At 38.9% G+C, this 22,489-nt stretch overlaps 1 protein-coding gene across 2 annotated transcripts in view; it reads left to right on the top strand.

Moving 5' to 3' along the window:
- Epm2a (EPM2A glucan phosphatase, laforin) overlaps positions 1–22,489 on the top strand; it is a 113,573-nt gene that overhangs the window by 41,900 nt on the left and 49,184 nt on the right. For both annotated transcript variants that reach the window (XM_051164574.1, XM_051164573.1), the window contains exon 2: positions 6,792–6,966. In XM_051164574.1, the coding sequence (XP_051020531.1) occupies positions 6,792–6,966 (175 nt within the window). The remainder of the gene's footprint in view (positions 1–6,791; positions 6,967–22,489) is intronic.

Raw genomic sequence — 22,489 nt, 5'->3', positions numbered from 1 at the left:
TCTTCCTCTTTCTCTTTGTTCTCTCTCAAACATTCTTCTCTTCAATGCCTGCATAAATTTCTCTACTTTCTCCTTCTTTAATTTCCTATTGTGGGGGACAGGCCAACTCTTTCCATCACTGTAGCCAAACTTAACTGCGTTCTTCTATCACATTTTAGTTCACCAAGGTTTCCTGCAGCATGACCCACCCTTTCAAAGGGCAGGCAGCTGGCAAACACATGTATGTTTTCTGTGTTTATTTAGTATTTTTTTTTCCCATTAGACTAGTATTGCAATGCCAGGGAGTTTGCAACAGCTCTCTACTTTATTCACTAGTAGCTTCTGAAGTAGGGACAGATGGGGCAAATTAATAGCTAAAATTAGAGATTAATGTGTTAGGTTCAGGACTAATGTTCATATGCTAGAAGTAAAAACTGTAAAGTAATTAAATTCCAAAGAGGATATATTTAAACAAACAGCATGAATAATAAATATGTTTTATTTTGCTTAAGAAGTCTACACTTATCTAATAAATGATGCTTATCCAACATAATTTCAATGTATGACCTTATAAAAACTTAAACTTCTTTTAACCCCAGTCTTCAGCCTTGATTACTTCTGAGAAGAATGAGCTTAATTCTGTGCTTTCTTCCGTCTGCAGTCGGAAATGGAACACCAAATCTTGAGACCACTTTCTTTACACTCACCTAACTTGGCTTAATGAGCAAAATAATAAAAGCAGCTCCAGCCTGGGTGTATGCTTGCCTGCAATCTCAGAAGCTTGCACTTAGAGGGGGAGGCATGAAGAACTCAAGGTCATCCTTGGCTGCAGGAGACTTGGGAAATAAGAGGAGAGAGGAAGGAGAAAGCAGTTCTAATGTCAGCAAATTTGCCATCAGAAGCTGTACAAAAACAAAACAAAACAAAACAATGATGGCCAAATACCCTCTGAGGAAGTGGGAGCTTTGTTGTTAAACAAATCCTTTTCTACACTTCAAGTAATCATACAGATTGGTTTGTCTTTATTTCAACCATATGAACTATTTGTATGTTTATTTATTTTAAATAAATGATAATAACTAATAATACATAATTGAGATTGATTGGGTCTAGTCTGGACATGTAATTCACTCCCTTGACATGCCTAGATAAAAATCTAATTTTTAAAGCATTATCACAGCATTTCCTTTCTTTTCTTTCTCTCTTTTCTTTTCTTTTCTTTTTTTTTTTTTACATGGCCTCACTCTATAGTTATGGCTGGCCTGGAATTCACCACTTAAACCAGACTGGACTCAAACTCAAAGAGATCTACCTGCCACTGCCACCCAAGTTTTGGAATTAAAGGCTTTCCCCACCGTGACTTGCCTCCTCCTGAACCTCTGTTAGTCAGTTTGAAAAGCAGTTCAACTGTCAAGAATTGACAACATTTTGGTAGTATTTTCTTTGCTCCTGGAGGATGTATTAAGTGGATAAAAGATCCTTGATGAGTAGTTTTCTCTCAGTACATGAAACAAGCCATGCCCTTTGGCTTGTGCAGTTTCTGATGGCAAATTTGCTGACATTAGAACTGCTTTCTCCTTCCCCTCTCCTCTTATTTCCCAAGTCTCCTGCAGCCAAGGATGACCTTGAGTTCTTCATGCCTCCCCCTCTAAGTGCAAACTTCTGAGATTACAGGCAAGCATACAACCAGGCTGGAGCTGCTTTTATTATTTTTCTCTGGCTGTTTCAAAAATTTTCTGCTGCCAGTTTTCAGAAGTTATAATGTGTCTTAGCATGTATTTCTTTTTGGCCTACTTGGGTGAGGCCTCCCTTAGCTCCTTGAACCTGTGTTTATGGTTTTTGACGGATTTGAGAAGTTTTGAGGCACTATTTCCTCGAGTGTTTCCTTCAGTGTCATCTTTTCCTTGTCTTGTAGGAATGTTAACTATTTTGTTATAGCAGTAAACATTTACAAGGATTGTATTTTGGTTTTTCTCGTTTTTTTCTGGATGGGTAATTTCTACAATTCTCTTGAAGTTTGCTGAACCGTTCGTCTTTCCATTTCACTCTTAAGTAACTGTCTCATCTCCATTATTTTTCCAATTGTAAAGTTTTCATTTAATTTTCAATATTTTTGATTTTTTTCTTTGCTGAGGCTTTCTGATTTTTAATTTGTTTCAAATTGGCCATAAGAGAACATTGAATCTTTATAATCTGTTGTCTTTGTCCTGGCATCTACCAAGCGTCTTCCATAAGAAGACTCTGGATCATGGCTCTGGATACAGTGAGTCACCTGTGCTTGGAAATTGAACATTTTGGGCAACACCCAATGAGACTGTGGATCCTGTGTGAACCTTGTTTTTGACTTGACTTCCCTGGTACTGTCTCAGTAGGAGTGTGAAGATGCTGTGTCATTGCCGAGGCTCCTCAGTCTCTATTGGTAAACAAGAGCTTGGAGGCACATTCTTACTTAGTGGATGGGTGTTCAAAATCTCTTAAGTTTCCACTGTTACCTCTCTCACTGAAAGACATAGAAGTGTCTTGTTACTGTTCCCTACATGACCTGCATGTTAGTATTGGTGGGAAGGAGGTGACAATCCTATCCTGACTCTCTACTAGCTGTACTCAGTGGCAAAGCGTGCGATATCTACTTAAGATAAAGTGGAGGCAGATGTGTGGTCTCCAGGGACATTGTGAAGAAAATGATTGGAAGTCTTAGTCTTCTATTTGGGCTCCTCTAGTACTGCCCCAGAGAGTTGCTGCTTGTGCTTCATCGCAGCCTGGTGGCTGTGGAATCACACATAGATGTTGCTTCTGTGGGTGCATGTAGGTCTGTACTTTATTGCTGGTGTGGAACAGGCACAAAGCAGTTATGCACTTGAAGATTACAGTTGCGTGGGATGGAGAGTGGGTACAGTGGTTAAAGTACTTGCTGTGCAAGCATGAGAATCTGAGTTCAATCCCTAACACTTGTCTAAAAGCCAGGTGGGAGTTGGGAGGATCCTAGAGGTTTGCGGGCTAGCTATCCAAAATGACAAGCTGTGGGTTCAGTGAGAGACCTTTATTTACCGACAAAGGCAAGTGCCCCTGTACACTTATGTGCATAGACATAAACGTATGAACATACACATAAATATACAACACATATGAACACTAACATACAACACACACATACATGGATATGCAATACACACATGAACACATCTACAAACATACAAAACGCACACACTCATGTGCACACACACAAGAAAGAAGTCTGGTGGTTTTTTTTAGTCATCCTTCTCCTTTTCATGCTAGAGACTACCATTCGGTTGCATTTTCTCTTGTCTGTCTCTGTTGGTGTTAGCAGGTCACTGGCTGTTCAGTTCCAAGTCTGGATACATAAATCACACTGTGCCCAACAGAAGCCAAGAATGGACTGTCCCTTAATCTCCAGAGTCTCCAGGTGGTTTATTCGACTCATTGTTCCTCTAAGTTCTCTTATGTTGGTGTGCATTAAATGCCCAGTTCTGGAAGGAAAAGAAGAACTAAAACCTGCTCCCTAATCCTGGATGTAGAAGTTCCATCAAATAAAATTTGTTACTCACTTTTGGTATTTCTTGGGCTAAATTCAAAAGATAACCACCCCCTATTCGGAAAGATGCTTTAATCACTGTAACATAATTTGTAGGCAATTATATATAAAAGACATCTGTAAAAATTGCTTTAAAAACTACATATAGGAATGAATATTCAGAAATAAATTCCAGCAGTGAAAAGTTCTTTGGAAGATAATATATAGCATTGCTATTAAATATTATAATTTGTCTATATTTTGGCTCCTCAATAATTATGTGTATTGAGGAGGTACTATTTAAGTCATCGTAAGTCTACCATAGCAATCACTGGGAAAGATACTTATTCTTTTATTAAGCTAGCAAAATATTAGATACTTCTGAGAATGAGCTAGTCTTTCTAACAAGTCAAGCAGTTTGGATAGTTTAGCAAGGAATAATCCCCTCCACTGAGTTTCACATCCCAATGCAAGCACTATTAAGGCCACACATGCCTCGTCTCTCACAGTGCACATGCCTTGTTTTCATTAGTCTTCATTTAATTTTAATTCAGGTTGTTCTTCCTCATTTTCTCCCACTCCTCCCCTCCAGTTCCTCTTCCTGTACATCTGTAAAGTCATTTCCCTTATCCAGCCACTGAGTGTACCAACATGTTATTTCTCAAAGTGTCATGACTATATGCCTAAATGGAATTTAGTACAGATGATTCTCAACTATTCTTAGTCCAAGGCCTTAGCCCGAGGATCACACTCGTAGCTCTGGCCCTGTTTGATAGTCCCCTTTAGACATCTGAGTGCTCAGCTCTCAGAATCTATTTGCTCAAGCTGCTGTCCTCCAGAATTTCGCCTCAGTAAACAGTACTATTCTATATAGTATGCTGCTCACTGAATGTACAGAGGCCTCTACTGGCCCTCCACCCTTTTCTCTTTCCATGTCTGATTATTTGCAAGTCTAGTAGCTTTTTCCTTCTGAATTTACCTAATCCTTTTTGTTTCTACCAACAATATTCCCTCATTACATTCCTGGTCTAATGCAGTCATTTTCTAATTGGACTCACTATTTTGTGTGTGTGCACACCAATGCATGTCTCTGTGTCTGTCTGTTCCTCCCCCTCCCCCCTCTGTGGTGTATGATGTGAGTATGTGTTCATATATTTGTAGGACCATATACACATGTTTGTGTATGTGTGTGGAAACCAGAACACCTCGGATGTCATTCTTTAGGCACAATCTACCTCTTTTTGACACCAGGTCTCTCATTTGTCTGGACTTCACCAAATGGGCCGTGCAGGATGGCTAGTGAGTCCTAAGGATCCACCTGTCTCTGCATCCCCATGTCTGGCTTGCTGGACCAGCTTTTTACATGAGCTTAAGGGACCGAACTTAGGTCCTCATACTTTACTAACTGAGCTATTGACCAGGCTCCTGGACTCTCAACTTCATTATTCCTGAATTGATTTTTCCCTCCACTCAGAGAGTCATTTCAGATAAAAAGTGTGCTCTTGTTACATGGCTGCTTGAAACTCTTTGAAAGTTTTTAATTGCTCTTAAGTGCTTAAATCCCTACTATGACTGTGCACACTACCTGTCTCAAATATTTATCGAGGCAGGAGTCCATATATTGTTGCAGCATTTGCTGTTAAAACAGTACAGCCATATCCACTTTTCTGCTGGATATACTTGTAGAAGCTGAGTTGCTGGTCCACTTGAATGTCATCAACTATATCAAAGTTCCTAGCGGATAGATGGTGTAGACAAAAGATAGGGTTCTTCTCTAGGAAGGTCAGCCATCTTTTTTTGTTTGTTTGTTTTTTGTTTTGTTTTACGAAGCAGGGTCTCTCTGTGTAGCCTTGGCTGTCCTCGACTTACTTTGTAGACCAGGCTGGCCTCGAACTCACATTGATCCACCTGCCTCTGCCTCCCAAGTGCTGGAATTAGAGGCGTGCATCACCATGCCCAGCTTAAGAGCAGTGATTATTAAGATAGTAATTTTATGCCTCTTAGCTGAAAGGAGGCAGCTATACTCTAGGGCATCTGCCACTAGTTAAAGAGTGTTTGTGGATTTTATGCCAACCAACTTTAGGATAGACATTTTTAAGACTGGAAGTAGCAAGCAATTCAATGTTTCTATAATTATAACAAATACAATTTATTCCTATAAATTACAGGCATTTGTTTTACTTATATAGTAGATAGGATAAAGAAGGAGATAATTTTAAATGAGATGAGCATGTATGATTTAATTATAATACCGTTTTTTAATTTTCAAAATAAAGGTTCCAGTGCATTATTTACCCTGCTCTAATAAAGCACCATACTCGGAGGGATTTAATAAACCAAAAATAGACTCCTCAGAGTTCTAGGGTAGGGAAAAGCAGGGACAAGGCATATTGAGGAGCTAGTGAAGCTTACATTCCCGTGCATAGATGGCACTGGCTTGCTGTGTTCTCATGAGGAGACATGAGACTCTGGCAATGGAGCAAGCATTCAGGTCACAATATCTACTGTGGTTGATACTGAAGAGAAAACAACACTGCACAGTAGGCAAATGATGCTTTTAGAGACCTGGTCTTCTGTTTTTCTTTTGCTCTGCGGCATTGGAAGGAGGACCCTGTGCCTTGTGCATGTGATGGAGGCAGGGAGTAGCAGAAGTTATCATGTGCCTGAAAGAGAGGGTTCTGTGGGGGGTCAGTTTACTACTCACATGAGCTTAGAAGCTCAACAGACTTAGGTAAGCTCATTAACCTCTGTGAGACTGTGTTTCCTCATCTCTAAGTATCTATCACTGAGCCATGTTTTACCAGAGAATCGGATTTGCTGTGAAAATTTGTTTTTGCTGCTTATTATTATGTTCACATTTACATATTTACTGTTTGCATTGGTACTAAGATACTTTATTATTGACATGAGCTGTACATTTGCATACCATAAAGATAACATGGGATCCAGGTATATTAATGACGATTAAATTGTTTCAAATGGCTATATGGCTATAAAACGAGCCATAGCTTGTTGTAGGGCACAGAGAGGGGTCCATGGAGTTCTGGAAGCGTTGATAAGCAGCTTCTTAGTAAAATGCATGGACTTAGAGGCGAACAGACACTGTGATTTTTATAAGTAAGTTTCTAAATGCCCACTTTTCTCTGACACTAGTCTGTTTTGTTTTGTAATTAAGTGGCTTTATCTTTATTTTCGTCTTACTGTTAATTTCGTCTCAGTCATTTCAAGGCTATCTAAGCAAAACACCGACTTAATTGCTGTTTGTTATTTCTTGTCCTAGGAAATGGACCTCACCATGACCGTTGCTGCACATATAACGAAAACAACTTGGTGGATGGTGTTTATTGTCTCCCAGTAGGACACTGGATTGAGGCCACTGGGCACACCAATGAAATGAAGCACACAACAGACTTCTACTTTAATATTGCAGGCCACCAAGCCATGCATTATTCAAGGTAAAAATAGTGCCATGTTTCTAAGCTTCAAAGTAGGACAAGAGGTAGTGTTAGGACAATGGAAATATTTACTGAGTTCAAAACTTCAGTGTTTTGAGAAGATACATTACAGTGTGTCAGCACATGAGCTCTTATGGTTCTCTGTATGAAAGATTTTTTTTATAGAATTCTCCATTTCATGTATATGCAGCTATCAGCATTTTTAGACAGAATAGTAGTTAAGCAAATCTACTGATTCAGTTGATTGAATATAAAAATTGCTGTAAATATATCCCAGGTCACTTAATGTTCTTTATTTTATTTTATATAGCATGAAGACACATGTTTGTGGCCTCCTTATAAAATTTTCTCCATTATTAGTGTGAAAAATAAGACATGAAATATTATTTTCTGATCATTCATTAATATTTTTATGTTTTTTTCATTTAAATATAAAAGTAACATGTGCCATAACAAAAATGCAGCCATCAAAGAGGGTGATAAACGAACTATTTGTTACATTTTCCTTCATTGTCATCTACCAAAAGTGATTGTTAACTCTCTAAATGGCTGGTCTTTCTGGAATTCTGAATACTATGCATATCCTTTATTTGTTATTGTGTTGATTTTCCTCTATTACAAGTGTAACCTTTAACCGTCAAGTGTTCCTGTTGCCTACACTAATCTTTATCATCCAAATTTAAAATAGTCTGTTTCTTACTTTCATAAAATTGTATTTTTCGGGAGGCAGAGGCAGGAGGATCACTGTGAGCTCGATGCCAGCCTGGTCTACGAAGTGAGTCCAGGACAGCCAAGGCTACATAGAGAAACGCTGTCTTGAAAAACAAAACAAAACAACAACAACAAAAAAGTATTCTATGATGTATTAGTTTTTGACCATGTCTTGTCATTACCTACTTTATAAGAATATATTATGTTTTGTGCCTTTATTTTTCCTGTGATTCATTTTAATTATTTTTACATTTTAAGATATATAGAATTTATGTTTAATTGATTAAAATGTAAAAACCAATCTTCAAATATTATATATTATTTATTGTTGAACATACAGTCCTTATATCAATAGAAAAAAGATGCATCAGTATGTTCTTTTAAATTTTTTTTAAGCTATACTTAATTTTATGTGCATGGATGTTTGGTTTGCATGTATGTTTGTGTACTACGTATGTGCTCAGTGTCTGAGAATCCCAGAAGAGAAAACTGTATCCCCAGGACCGGAGTTACAGACAGTTGTGAGCTGCTGTATGGGTGCCATAAAACCTGGGTCCACTAGAAGAACATCTAGTTCTCTTAACCACTGAGCCATTTTTCCAGCCCCTGTCAGTGTGTTCTTAATACATGCATTGTTTGAGATAAGATCTTGTGAAAGAAAGGAAGTAGACAAAGACTATACATTCTTCAAAGTGTGAGAACGCTGCTATTATTTTTCAACATACTGTCTTCCAAATTCATGTTTGATGTTAGCCTTGCTGGATTGAATGCAAGGTGTGAGAAACACTGGGCTTACACAGGAATCATGAGCTGAGTGCCTAATGCTGCTTTTTAGTGAGAAGAGGACGACTGGGAGAGGGGCAGTGTTGGGGTGGGATGAGATGAAATTCTGTCTTATTCGTGCCTTTGAAGTGCTACTGACCTGGCAGAACAGATAGCAGTTTGATGCACAGAAATTTGGAGGTGGGTTTGGAAGGATAACGTGCATGTGGAAATTTCCACTCTGGAGATAATGTTTAGAGTGGGGAGTCTAGTGCGATAATGGAGCAAATGAGTGAAATACAGGAAAAACAAAGATGAAATGAAAATACGGAGCATTGGGTCCATAGAATTTAGATGTCCAGGGAAAGTGGGTGCCACAGTGAGGGTGAGAAGCAACGTACGCTGAGCCAGTTTAAAGCTCGCTTTAGGATGTGCTTGTGGGTTGTCTCTCATTTGTCTTGAATACATTTCCTAGATCATCCAAAGTGCCACGCTGTGTAGGCTTAGATTTTTCAAAAACCTACTTACTTAGGGTTCTTAAACACTTCTGCTCCCCTTCCAACCCACCAACCAGAGGTAGGGGAGAAAGAAGGTTTGTAGGAAAAGGGGGTTGTGGACCTTTTTAGTTATAGTTCCTTGGGGTGATTCCACTCTTCGGTGTCAGGATACCAGCAGTCAAGTCAAATAGCAAACACTAAACAGCAACACAAATCAGCATCAGGGGCACCATCCAGCAGAAACAGCAAAACTCTGCTGTGTCAGCAGGAGTCAACAGGAATGGCAAGACTCAGCCAGAGTGTCAACAGAAGTTTCTTTCTGTCAAGTGAAGTGTTGAAAACCGAAGTCTAGGGAAGTGACGTGAACCATTGCAAAGCATAGCCATGCAAAAATGTTGTCTCACTGTCTGTGGGCTTCTTGTAGTTAACACAAGGACGTTTTTCAGCTGGCAAAATCCATGCCCCTTGCATGAGACAACTTCCAACAAAACATCACTTGTCCTCTCACAAGTCTGTTTTGCATTGGTAAAGATCACAAGTCTGTTCTCGGCAGTGGAAAAACACTCCCACATCCCATACTTTGGGACCAAAACAAAAAATACATTTCCATGACACAACAGTTTTAAAGAAACCAAGAAACTTCCACTTACGTGCTGTGGAGTTGAGAGACTTGCCTCTATGGCACAATTACCTCATCACTCTCACTGCCTCCGATGGCTGTCACTGAAGATTCTTCTTAGGTGCCTGTTGGACCTTTTAGATTCACATTCCATTCTTAAATTCTATATTCGTCACCTGTTGGTTTTACTGTCTTATATTTTGAAGATTTCCTTATTATATTCTTTTTTTCCAAAATACTTTTTTCTTAATTTTGGGAATTTTAATCATACTGTGATTTCTGTTACCTTTGTTCTAGTTCATGAAGGGTCTTATGAATATTTCTTATAATAGTTATTATTTTTTAAAAATTTTTTTATTAATTTATTCTTATTACATCTCAATGGTTATCCCATCCCCTGTATCCTCCCATTCTTCCCTCCCTCTCATTTTCCCATTATTCCCCTCCCCTATGACTGTTCCTGAGGGGGATTACCTTCATATGCTCATAGGGTATCAAGTCTCTTCTTGGTAACCTGCTGTCCTTCCTCTGAGTGCCACCAGGTCTCCCCCTCCAGGGGACATGGTCAAATGTGAGGCACCAGAGTACGTGAGAAAGACATATCCCACTCTCTACTCAACTGTGGAGAATGTTCTGACCATTGGCTAGATCTGGGTAGGGGTTTAAAGTTTACCGCCTGTATTGTCCTTGGCTGGTGCCTTAGTTTGAGCGGAACCCCTGGGCCCAAATCTGCCTATCATAATGTTCTACTTGTAGGTTTCTAGGACCCTCTGGATCCTTCTACTTTGCTATACTCCCATGCTTCTCTCATCTAGAGTCCCAATAGGATGGCCTCCCCTCTGTCCCAGTTTCCTGGTAAGTGAAGGCTTTCGTGGGACATGCCCCTTGGGCTAGTGTGCAGATATAAGTGAGCATATACCATTTGAGTCTTCCTGCTTCTGGGTTAACTCACTCATTATGATCATTTCTAGCTCAATTCATTTATCCACAAATTTCGGGAATTCCTTGTTTTTAATAGCTGAGTAGTATTCAATAGTGTATATGTACCACAGTTTCTTTATCCATTCTTCTACTGAGGGACACTTAGGCTGTTTCCATGTTCTGGCTATTATGAATAAGGCTGCTATGAACATGGTTGAGCAAATGTTCTTGTTGTATGCTGGAACATCTTCTGGGGATATTCCAAGGAGTGGAATAGCTGGGTCTTGAGGAAGCCTTATTCCCAGTTTTCTGAGATAGCACCAGATAGATTTCCAAAGTGGCTGTACTAGTTTGCATTCCCACCAGCAATGAAGGTGTGTTCCTCTCTCTCCACATCATCGCCAGCATGTGCTGTTGCTTGAATTTTTGATCTTTGCCATTCTGATGGATGTAAGATGGAATCTCAGAGTTGTTTTGATTTGCATTTCCCTGATGACTAAGGAGGTTGAGCTTTTCTTTTAAGTGTTTCTCAGCCATTTGGTATTCCTCTGTTGAGAATTCTCTGTTTAGTTCCAAGCCGCATTTCTCAATTGGGTTATTTGGTTTGGTGGTGTTTAATTTCTTGAATTCTTTATATATTTTGGATATTAGACCTTTGTCAGATGTAGGGTTGGTGAAGATCTTTTCCCAGTCTGTAGGCTGTCGCTTTGTTCTGTTGACAGTGTCTCCTGCCTTACAGAAGCTTCTCAGCCTCATGAGGTCCCATTTATTAATGGTTGACCTTAAGGCCTGGGCCGTTGGTGTTCTGTTCAGGAAGTTGTCTCCTGTGCCAATATGTTCCAGGCTCTTCCCCACTTTTTCTTCTAAGTGACTTAGTGTCTCTGGTTTTATGTTGAGGCCTTTAATCCACTTGGATTTGAATTTTGTGCAAGGTGACAAATATGGATCCAGTTGCATTATTTTTTTTTTTTTTTTACACATAGACCTCCAGTTAGACCAGCACCATTTGTTGAAGATGCTATCCTTTTTCCATTGAACTGGATTTGGCTTCTTGTCAAAAATCAAGTGACCATATGTGTGTGGATTTCATATCTGGGTCTTCGATTCGATTCCACTGATTCAACCAGCCTGTTGCTGTGCCAGTACCATGCTGTTTTAATTACTATTGCTTTATAGTACCGTTGAGATCAGGTATGGAGATTCCTCTGGAGCACCTTTATTGTAAAAGATGGTTTAGCTATTCTGGTGTTTTTGTTTTTCCATATGGAGTTCAGAATTGAACTTTCAATGTCTTTAAAAATTGTGTAGGTATTTTGATAGGGATTGCATTGAATCTATAGATTGCTTTTGGTAGGATGGCCATTTTACTATGTTATTCTCCTGATCCATGAGCAAGGAAGATCATTCCATCGTCTCAAGTCATCTTCAATCTCTTTCTTCAGAGTTTTGAAATTTTTTCAAACAAGTCCTTCACTTGCTTAGTTCTAGTAGGACTCCTAGATATTTATATTGCTTGTGGCTAATGTGCAGGGTGTGGTTTCTCTCATTTCTTCATCTGCACAGCTTGTCATTTGTGTATAGGAAGGCTACAGACTTTTTTGAGTTAATTTTGTATCCAGCTAATTTGCTGAAGGTGTTTATCAGCTGTAGGAGTTCTCTGGTGGAATTTTGAGGGTCACTTATGTACAGTATCATATCTTCTGCAAATAGAGATAATTTGACTTCCTCCTTTCCCATTTGGATACCCTTGATCTCCTTTTGTTGTCTTATTGCTCTGGCTAGAACTTCGAGTACTATATTGAAGAGATATGAGGAGAGTGGCACGCTTGCCTTGTTCCCGATTTTAGAGGAATTTCCTTGAGTATCTCACCATTTACTTTGATTTTGGCTATTGGCTTGCCTGTATATAGCCTTATTATGTTGAGGAAGTGCTTGTATCCCCGATTGTCTCTAAAACTTTAAACATGAATGAGGTGTTGGATTTTATCAAATGCTTTCTCTGCATCTAAAGAGATGATCATGTGGTTTTTTATTTTCAGTTTGTTTATATGGTGGATTACATTGATGGATTTCCGTATATTGAACCATCCCTGCATGCCTGGAATGAAGCCTCCTTGGTCATGATGAATGATATCTTTGATGTGTTCTTGTATTCATTTTGCAAGTATTTTATTTAGTATTTTTGTATCGATGTTCATAAGAGAAATTGGTCTGAAATTCTCTTTCTTTGTTGAGTCTTTGTGAGGTTTAGGTATCAATGAGACTATGGCCTCATAGAATGAATTTGGTAATTTTCCATCCATTTCTATCTTTTGGAGTAGCTTGAAGAGTATCGGTATTAGCTCGCCCTTGAAGGTCTGGTAGAATTCTGCACTGAAACCATCTGGCCCTGGGCTTTTTTTGGTTGGGAGACTATCAATGATTGCTTCTATATCTGTAGGGGAAATGGAACTACTTAGCTTGTTTATCTGTTCTTCACTCAACTTTGGCAAGTGAAATTGATCAAGAAAATCGTCCATTTCCCTTAGATTTTCAAATTTTGTGGCGTATATGCCTTCAAAGTTGGATCTTATGATTCTTTGTATTTCTTCAGTGTCTGTTGTTATGTCTCCCTTTTCATTTCTGATTTCGTTGATTTCAATACTGTCTCTCTGCCTTTTAGTTAGTTTGGCTAACGGTCTGTCTATCTTGTTGATTTTCTCAAAGAACCAGCTCTTGGTTTTGTTGATTCTTTGGACTGTTTTCTTAGTTTCTAATTTGTTAATTTCTCTTATAATAATTATAATTACTCAAAACTTCTCCTACTAAAATGATATTGTTTCCTCCTAAATTAGTTGCTCTTTATTTATTTAAATATTTCTCATTTATAGTTTTAAAATGGTCAATGATTCTTAATTGCTCATGTTTATTATGTGAAAGACGGGGTTGATTATGAGCATCCTCTCCGATTATTGGTTTCTATGTCTGAGAGTGTTGTTTGAATGCCGGACAGAAGCAGGTTTTGTTTCTCTCCATCTCATTGTACCCCTTACTCTGCGAGTCTTTGCTCTTCTAAAAGCATTGCAGTTCCTCAGCCCCACATACAGCAACAACACTGTGCATGAAGTGGGAAAGAAGTATGGTTCATGCACTCAACTGTGTAAGAAAGGTAGAATTTATTTTCCTTAAAGCAACTTGGTTTTACACCCAACTCAATCTGAATGAATTCTTAGGGAACTTAATCTGCTGTTATATATCATAACTTAAAGTGCATTTATAGTTTGTATTATTCTCTGGTATTTTTCAGGATTGAGTTTGAATAATATTATTCCTTTTAAATGTGGGGCTAGTGAAATGGCTCATTGGGTAAAGACACCTGCTACTAAGCCTGACAACTTATGTTTAATTCCCAGGAAAGAACTGGATCCCGCAACTTCTGACCTTTTCACATGTGGTGCAATGGGTGGCATATGTGCAACACATGAACACACATGCACACATACACATATGCGCATACAAACACATGCATATACAAGGGAATCATTAACAAATAATTAACAAAACATATATGTGTTTAACTATCAACATTGTACTTCCATATAGGTGCTTGCATGTACATATTCCTCCAAGTTCTGATGACTTTTATTTGCAACATCTCCATGTGGTTATTGTGCACACAGTATTTGATAACTTGTGCAAGTGCCCCAAAGAGGCATAAGTTTTGCATAAATGAGGAATATTTTCATACATGTTCATACATTTTGGTTTAATTCATCTTGGATATTCTAGCTCCAGCAAACTTCATATTAAACAAGACAAGAAGTGCATTTAGTCTAAGTGAAAAGCTATTTATATATTTTCTTATTAATTTGAAACACCCAATTGATAAATGTTTGCCATGTCCATCTGAGTATAATGTGTAACTTTATCTTAGCTTTTGAAGTGGATCTACTCACGATAGGTAATATGCTTAAGTAAATGTAATAATGTATTCATTAAAACTTACCTAAGAGGGTACAAACACAAACTATTGCCATTTACTTTGAAGTTCAGAAGAGAATTATGCCTTAAGTTCCTCTATGGTTGGGGTAAATCATATAAAAATGGCTTGTCAGAATCTACTACATTATTAGTCTTATAAGAATACAAATGCCGAACCATGAAAGCATATGTCATAGAGTACATGGAAATCTTGCCCGTTCAGTAAGAGCTATGATGTCACCCATGTTGAGTGTTGGGCTATCAAGGGCTTCTGCTCTCAATGGGCTCATTGTGTCCTAGAAGAAGACAGGAATATGTGCATCTATAACTCAGAGAGATTATTGTTGCAATGAAGTTTTATATGCAACTTAGCCATGGGCAGGCGTTTTTAGTTCAAAGAAATCTTTGTGAGGAAGGAGAACCTAATCTGGAAAACAGACGGTAGGCTCTTTTTTCCAGGAGGGCATCTTGAACAGATAGGTCGATATAAGGAGAGTGGCCAGTGTGGATGAACAGAGGAATGCTAGCAAGTTCAAATGACCAAATAGTTTTGTACAGGCAGGTTACTTTGGAGGGTTAACCCAGGATATTTAATACTTAGATGGATAACAAGTATAAACTGGTCTGTTCCAGTAACACTGGGAAACAAGGCAGCTGGGAGGCATTTTTCCTAGAAAAGAGCATCCTTACATCTCTCAGTAGTCCAAGTCAGAGGTTTTAAAATCATCAGCATTATATTTGCATGTTCAGGCTATACATGGGAAACTGTACCACTTTCTTCCATTGAGCTTTTTTTCATGCAAAAGAATGGATTTGCATTAAAGACACAGACAACTAATTTAGCGAAACATTAGTAGTTAAGGGATATACTTTCTGTTTCGTGAAAAGGTTTATTGCCAATTGAACACACTTCAAGAGACATAAATTAGACTTAATGAACATAACACTTTAGACTCTTGACATGCTACAATTTAGAAAATGTATTGTAAAAGCCTGCTTATATTTCACAGGACTTTTCTTTATAAAAATGCTTAGGAGTTTCAAAACTGAGTTATTTAAACAACACAACACAGTAACTTTGTATACTTTAAAATACCAGTTTTATTTTATTTGTTTTAATGATGAGATTAGTTATGCTGTAGACGAAATAAGGATAAGCTTGCATTCTGCTCCCCTCCCCTTATTTTAATTTCTCCTACGTGACTGTGGGACAGTCTGGTAATAGCTCTGCAAGCCTAGGTGCATCTTATCAACATGTTGTGTTTTCCTAAAATGACTACATCACAACAGCTTTTCTGGTTTCAGACCCAGGGACCAAGAGTTACATGTCCAAGTAATACTTTTCTATGTGTGGTGTGGCACTAGCAGCCATATTTACAAATACACATCTTATAGCTAGCATACAGTTGCCTTTAGTAAGCATGCAAATTTTTTTTCCGAGACAGGGTTTCTCTGTGTAGCCTTGACTGTCCTGGACTCACTTTGTAACCAGGCTGGCCTTGAACTCACAGCAATCCACCTGCCTCTGCCTCTTGAGGGCTGGGATTAAAGGTGTGTGCCACCACTGCCTGGCCAACATGCAAATATTTTTTATATTACTCATGATTATAATTTAGCTTTGGCGAGAATTTTCTTTTGGAATAGATAGAAATGAGCCAGAAAATTCTTGATGGCTCAGTAACTCATGGCTCTTATTCTGTTTCAACTGGTATTTATATCTGATTGAATGATTTGAGATTCTTTTTTTAAAATTTTTTATTAATTTATTCTTGGTACATCTCAATGGTTATCCCATCTCTTGTATCCTCCCATTCTTCCCTCCCTCCCACGAAAGCCTTCACTTACTAGGAAACTGGGACAGAGGGGAGGACATCCATTGGGACTCTAGATGAGAGAAGCATGGGAGAATAGCAAAGTAGAAGGATCCAGAGGGTCCTAGAAACCTACAGGTAGAACATTATAATAGGCAGATTTGGGCCTAGGGGTCCCGCTCAAACTAAGGCACCAGCCAAGGACAATACAGGCGGTAAACTTCAAACCCCTACCCAGATTTGCGATTCTTTAAACCTACAGTTGTCCATACTTGAAGGAAAGGGAAGTAGCATGCTTCTGATTACGCGATGACTGCTGCTGAGTTTTATTAGGTGTGCAGGACTCCTTTGTAGGTTCCCTTTTCTTATTTACATAGAGTACTGTTCATATTTGGTATGGCCAGTTACTGACAGATGTTCTTTTCTTCTTTAGGTTTGAAACTATATTCTATGTAAAATGTTTAAATAGAATGTTTTACATTATACATTTATTTATGCTGGGGTGATTTATTTGCAACATCATGGGAGAGGAAACATATCAACAATGAAAGGTCCTAAATTTGAGTCACCCATCGACTACAGTGCATGAAGACGTCAGTTTTTGCTGATAATGCCGTCGTGGCACCAGCACGATTATAAAAGAAGCAGCTGGATTCTGTGCTGTCTTGTGTATTGTCCACAGCATTGGCATTTAAGTTGTGGTTTTGTATTGTCTTCAGATGTCTCAATTGGTGGCAAATGAAAAAAGGATGGAAAGAAGAGCGAGAGATTGTCAGGTCTAAGGTCGAATCTCTAAGAATGACAGTGAGTGGAGGATTCTTTTTATCATAAAGAAACAAGGAAATTGGATTCATGAGACATTATGTGGATGAAGTGTTGCAGTGTTACTGTCCCCTGTGAACTCTATCACAAAAGTGTGAGCATTGAGATGAGGGTGTGTGTAGTAAAAGAAAATGACATAAATTGGTAGCTATTGTAGAATAGCTGCATGCTCATGAAAACGATCCCTTAGAATGGGAGGAAAGTGATTAAGAGGAGAAAGGGGGAAGGGAAACACATGTGCAGTTTTTGTGTAGTGACATAGAAAAGACCCCAGGAGTACAAGGCTTCCTTCATGACCATGGGAGAAGGAAGCAGAGTTCGGGCTTGCATGCAGCAGATAGCTATAGAGATGTGCACGCAGAAGTTCACATTTTGATCACTTCCTGCTTTCTCAGTGGAATATGAAGTACAATCTTAGGGTGGGAGCAAGAAAAGAGTTTTACGTGAAAATGAAGTATATAGACTGGAGTGGCTAATGAGAATGTAAGACATGAATTTTAAGGTTCTCTCAATGTCAATATCACGGTGTCTATGACAACCAAGGAGGAGTTATTCTCTCAGATTAAATGAATATAGAAGCAGACTGAATATTTTTGACAAGCTGAGATTGCCTTTTCTTCTAGCGTTTTCTGTATAACTCCAGATAGATCATAAGGAAGTCTAGGATAGAAGCTCTACATTCTAGTTTTACGGGATGGAGTTAGGTGTGTTGTGTTGGTTATGGCAGGTTCACTTCAGGAAGCCAGGCCATCTGCTTGTGTTAGGAGAGAACATATCAAAGGGTGTTTCGATCTTGGTTTTAGAGGATTGTGTATTTAAATCATTTTGTCAGTATTGAAAATAACCATTCAAATTGACTTAAAATAACTGCTTTCTTGATTACAGCTTTCTCTGGGTAAACAAAATTGAAGGATTATCAAATTAATAGAGAAGATCAATAAAATATAGCAAAATGCATACATTTTTTTCTTCATGTAAGAATGCCTTGTCCTTAGCTCCTTACGTATCATAAAGGCCTCATTTATGACTTTTCTTCATTGATAATTACTTTTGAAAAGATAGATCATTATTTCTGTGTTTCTGTGTTATAAAATATTTTGTCATTCTTGTTCTCCCAAGTTCTCAAAAATATTCATATAGACGTTGTTATTGAATACTGAATCAATCATGATGAGAATATTAGCTTAATTAGTCAACAGGTATGATATCACTGATACACAGATACATGTGTGTGCTCATACACACAGCCTATTTAGATGGAGTCTCAGTGGCATAATAAGTATTGTTTCCTATCTGAAATAGCATATGTGAAGCAGAGGAGTTGGGGCAGGGCCCTGGAATCCACACTGAAAGTGGAGGGTACTGATCAGGGTGTTGTATAAAAACTTCTCTGCGAGGGTTAAAGTCTGCCAATATTTGTAACCCTCAACTGTGAGAGAGAAAAAGTTGTTCAAGTTCTCCTGGTTACAAGACAAGGACTGAAGCTTCTCTGAGTCTCTCCTAGGTGAGGAGGGCTGCTAAGCAGTGCAGAGGCTCCTCCTGGATCTGCCTTTTCCTGCTTCTTATTGTTCTTTAAAATATACTTTATTAATTTATTCATATTACATCTAAATTGTTAGCCCATCCCTTGTATCCTCCCATTCCTCCCTCCCTCCCATTTTTCCCCTTACTCCCTTCCACTATGACTGTGACTGATGGGTACCTCCTCCCCCTGTATATGCTCATAGGGTATCAAGTCTCTTCTTGGTAGCCTATTAGACTTCCTCTGAGTGCCACCAGGCCTCCCCATCCAGGGGTCGTGGTCAAATATGGGGCACCAGAGTTCGTGTGAAAGTCAGACCCCACTCTCCACTCAACTGTGAAGAATGTCCTGTCCATTGGGTAGATCTGGGTAGAGTTTCGAAGTTTACTGCACATATTGTCCTTGGCTGGTGCCATAGTTTGAGCAGGATCCCTGGGCCCAGATCCATCTGTCAATAATGTTCTTCTTGTAGGTTTGTAAGACCCTCTGGATCCTTCTATTTCCCCATTCTCCCATGCTTCTCTCACCTAGAGTCCCAATAGGATGGCCTCCCCTCTGTCCCATTTTCCTGGTAAGTGAAGAGTTTCATGGGACATGCCTCTTGGGCTAGTGTCCAGATATAAGTGAGTATATACCATGTGAGTCTTCCTGCTTCTGGCTGAACTCACTGGTTATGATCATTTCTAGTTCAATCCATTTGTCCACAAATTTCAGGAATTCCTTGTTTTTAATAGCTGAGTAGTATTCAATAGTGCAAATATACCACAGTTTCTTTATCCATTCTTCTACTGAGGGACACTTAGGCTGTTTCCATGTTCTGGCTATTATGAATAAGGCTGCTATGAACATGGTTGAGCAAATGTTCTTGTTGTATGCTGGAACATCTTCTGGGTATATTCCAAGGAGTGGAATAGCTGGGTCTTGAAGAAGCCTTATTCCCAGTTTTCTGAGATAGTGTCAGATAGATTTCCAAAGTGGTTGTACTAGTTTGCATTCCCACCAGCAGTGAAGGTGTGTTCCTCTCTCTCCACATCATCACCAGCATGTGGTGTTGCTTGAATTTTTGATCTTTGCCATTCTGATGGGTATAAGATGGAATCTCAGAGTTGTTTTGATTTGCATTTCTCTGATGACTAAGGAGGTTGAGCATTTCTTTAAGTGTTTCTCAGCCATTTGGTATTCCTCTGTTGAGAATTCTCTGTTTAGTTCCAAGCCCCATTTCTCAATTGGGTGATTTGGTTTGGTGGTGTTTAATTTCTTGAGTTCTTTATATATTTTGGATATTAAACCTTTGTCAGATGTAGGGTTGGTGAAGATCTTTTCCCAGTCTGTAGGCTGTCGCTTTGTTCTGTTGACAGTGTCTCCTGCCTTACAGTAGCTTCTCAGCCTCATGAGGTCCCATTTATTAATTGTTGACCTTAAGGCCTGGGCTGTTGGTGTTCTGTTCAGGAAGTTGTCTCCTGTGCCAGTGTGTTCTAGGCTTATTCTCAGCAGATGGAGCTTCTATTTCCCACTAACAATTTCTCATTGAACCACAAATACAGACACAAATAACTGACGCAGAGAGTCTATTTCTAGTGACTTCCGTGGTCATCACAGTGACTTCTTATGAGACTGCTTCTATGTAATACAACAAAGCCGGGAATGCCATGAGTATGGGAGAAGGGAATGCCATGAGTATGGGAGAAGCAGGTTCATGCTCATTCACCAGTGGTCCTCAGCCAGAACAATAGCCATTAACTGCTGATGAGCTTTCTGGATACACTTGCTGATCCAAGGAAATCAAATCAAATGCTGCTAATTAGTGAAGAAATAGCAAATGGTAGGATCCAGTGGAATCACAGAATTGGAAATTGTACACTTGAGTGCTGATGTGGACCTGGACATCAGAACATCAGCTTCCAAAATTCCCCTTTGCGAGTTTGTTTAGTATTATTTCCCATTTAAAATAAGAGGGAATCTGAGGTGTAAAGCATACTTTAGATTATCTATCATGTGTATATTGTGTTCAGAATTAGAAGTGCTCCAGTTTAACAATATTGTCATATTTATGTGGCAGCAAAGGTGCCTTTCACTCTATGTAAAGGTTTCCTGTTATTAGGCAGGTAAAGCTATGTGGTAGGATCTCTCCTCACCGGAGTGGATAGCACTCAGGGGAGGCCCTTTACAGCTGGATAACTTGTAAAGACAAAGAAATAAAGGCATCCTTCAGGCTCTGAACCATGACGAACTAGTTAGTTCATATCTCAACAGTGAGCAGTGGGAAGTTTGAACAGCCAGTGGACTGCAGGATGCGGATCTGTATTTGTAAACCTGTTATATTTGTCCCTGGCCTATGTTGCCCTCCATATCCATGTTTCTGCCATTGGCTATATTTCCCATCCACTGTCTCTCTAGCCCTTGTGCTTCGCCTTGTTTTCCCGCCTTCCACAGTGATGCCATCTCTCACTTCTCTTGTTATGCCTTGGTCTTTCCCTGACTTCTCTTTTCTGTCATGTTTAGTCGGCTTTGTCAAATTGACCCAGCGTAGACTCCAGGCCTCAGAGTGCTCTAAGAAGGGAATCTCGATTGCAGGACTGCCTGGATCAAGTGACCTGTGGGAGGAAGGCCTATTGCACTGTGGAAAGTGTTATACCTTGGGCAAGTGGTCCTGGGCTAAGGACAAGTGCCGCCACTCTAGCCAGTAAGCAGTGTTTCTCCACAGTTCCTGTCTTAACCTTCCTCAGCGATGGACTGTGGCCTGGAAGTATAAGACAGATAAATCATTTCCTCTCCTAAGTTGCTTTTGTTCAGACTGTTTATCACAGCAGCAGAAAGGAAACCGGAACACGCCCCCTTTCCTTTACTGTCTTCTTGACACTTTGTCAGTAAGACAGTGTGGGAACGGACTTCACATCTGAACAGACCTTTAGCATGCTTTATGCTTTCTGGTCTTGATGCCGTAACTAGGTGGCTTGGAGCCATTTTCATTTCTTCCATTCAGTGTTTGCGTGTCTGGGCACCTGTTTTTCCCTAGAAGTTAGGTATCAGAGGTACCCGTTCTGTCTCATAAGCTAACAATCTCATGGTAGAGATATATGAAATATATATTTCTATGAAAATATTAATGGGGTTAAGTTACTTTTTATGTTTCTGTGATTTTTTTTCAGATTATTTTCTTTAACTGGACCCACTGCATCAAGGACTTGGAGTCCTGTTTAAATCTTACTACATTTACAATGTGACTTTGCTTTCAAAAATATACTTAATATTTAATAGCCAGGAGCAATTTTTTTAAAAAATGGAGATATCATGTTAATTAAAATTTTATGAAATAAGGAACTTCATAAAAGTTTTATTTACCACAAATGCTTACTTTCTCATCCTAACAAAGTATTTTTAGTAATTATAATATTAAAGGACAGAAAAAGGTTTCTAGGTAACTATAATGCTCTCAAGCTTATGTCTCAGTCTTATGTCATTTAAAAATATAAAATTTAATACATTGTTGAGAGTCAAATGTTGCCTCACTTAATGTCAGAATATATGGTTTATACAATAGTTTATGTGAATTCTACTTCACCCCATCTTCTCTGTGTTATACAAAGTCTGCCTTGCTGTATGTGGAAAGATTGTTCAGATAATTATTTTAGATACCATCCATCCATTCATCCATCCACCCAATGCAAGTCTTAGGAGGGTTAATAGTTTTTATGATATATATATATATATATATATATATATATATATATATATATATATATATGTGTGTGTGTGTGTGTGTGTGTGTGTGTGTGTGTGTATGTGTGTGTGTGTGTGTGTTTATGACACAAAGTTTCTAAGATATTAACATTATTATTTTACTTGTGTCTGCCACATCTCCATTGGAAGTGTTTGAGTCAGTGAAGGTCTCTTGTGT

The sequence above is a fragment of the Acomys russatus genome, chromosome 21 (assembly GCF_903995435.1).
Source record: "Acomys russatus chromosome 21, mAcoRus1.1, whole genome shotgun sequence".
NCBI classification, from domain to species: domain Eukaryota; kingdom Metazoa; phylum Chordata; class Mammalia; order Rodentia; family Muridae; genus Acomys; species Acomys russatus.
The sequence above is the reverse complement of the archived record's forward strand: the minus strand, read 5'-3'. Positions and strand labels throughout refer to the sequence as shown.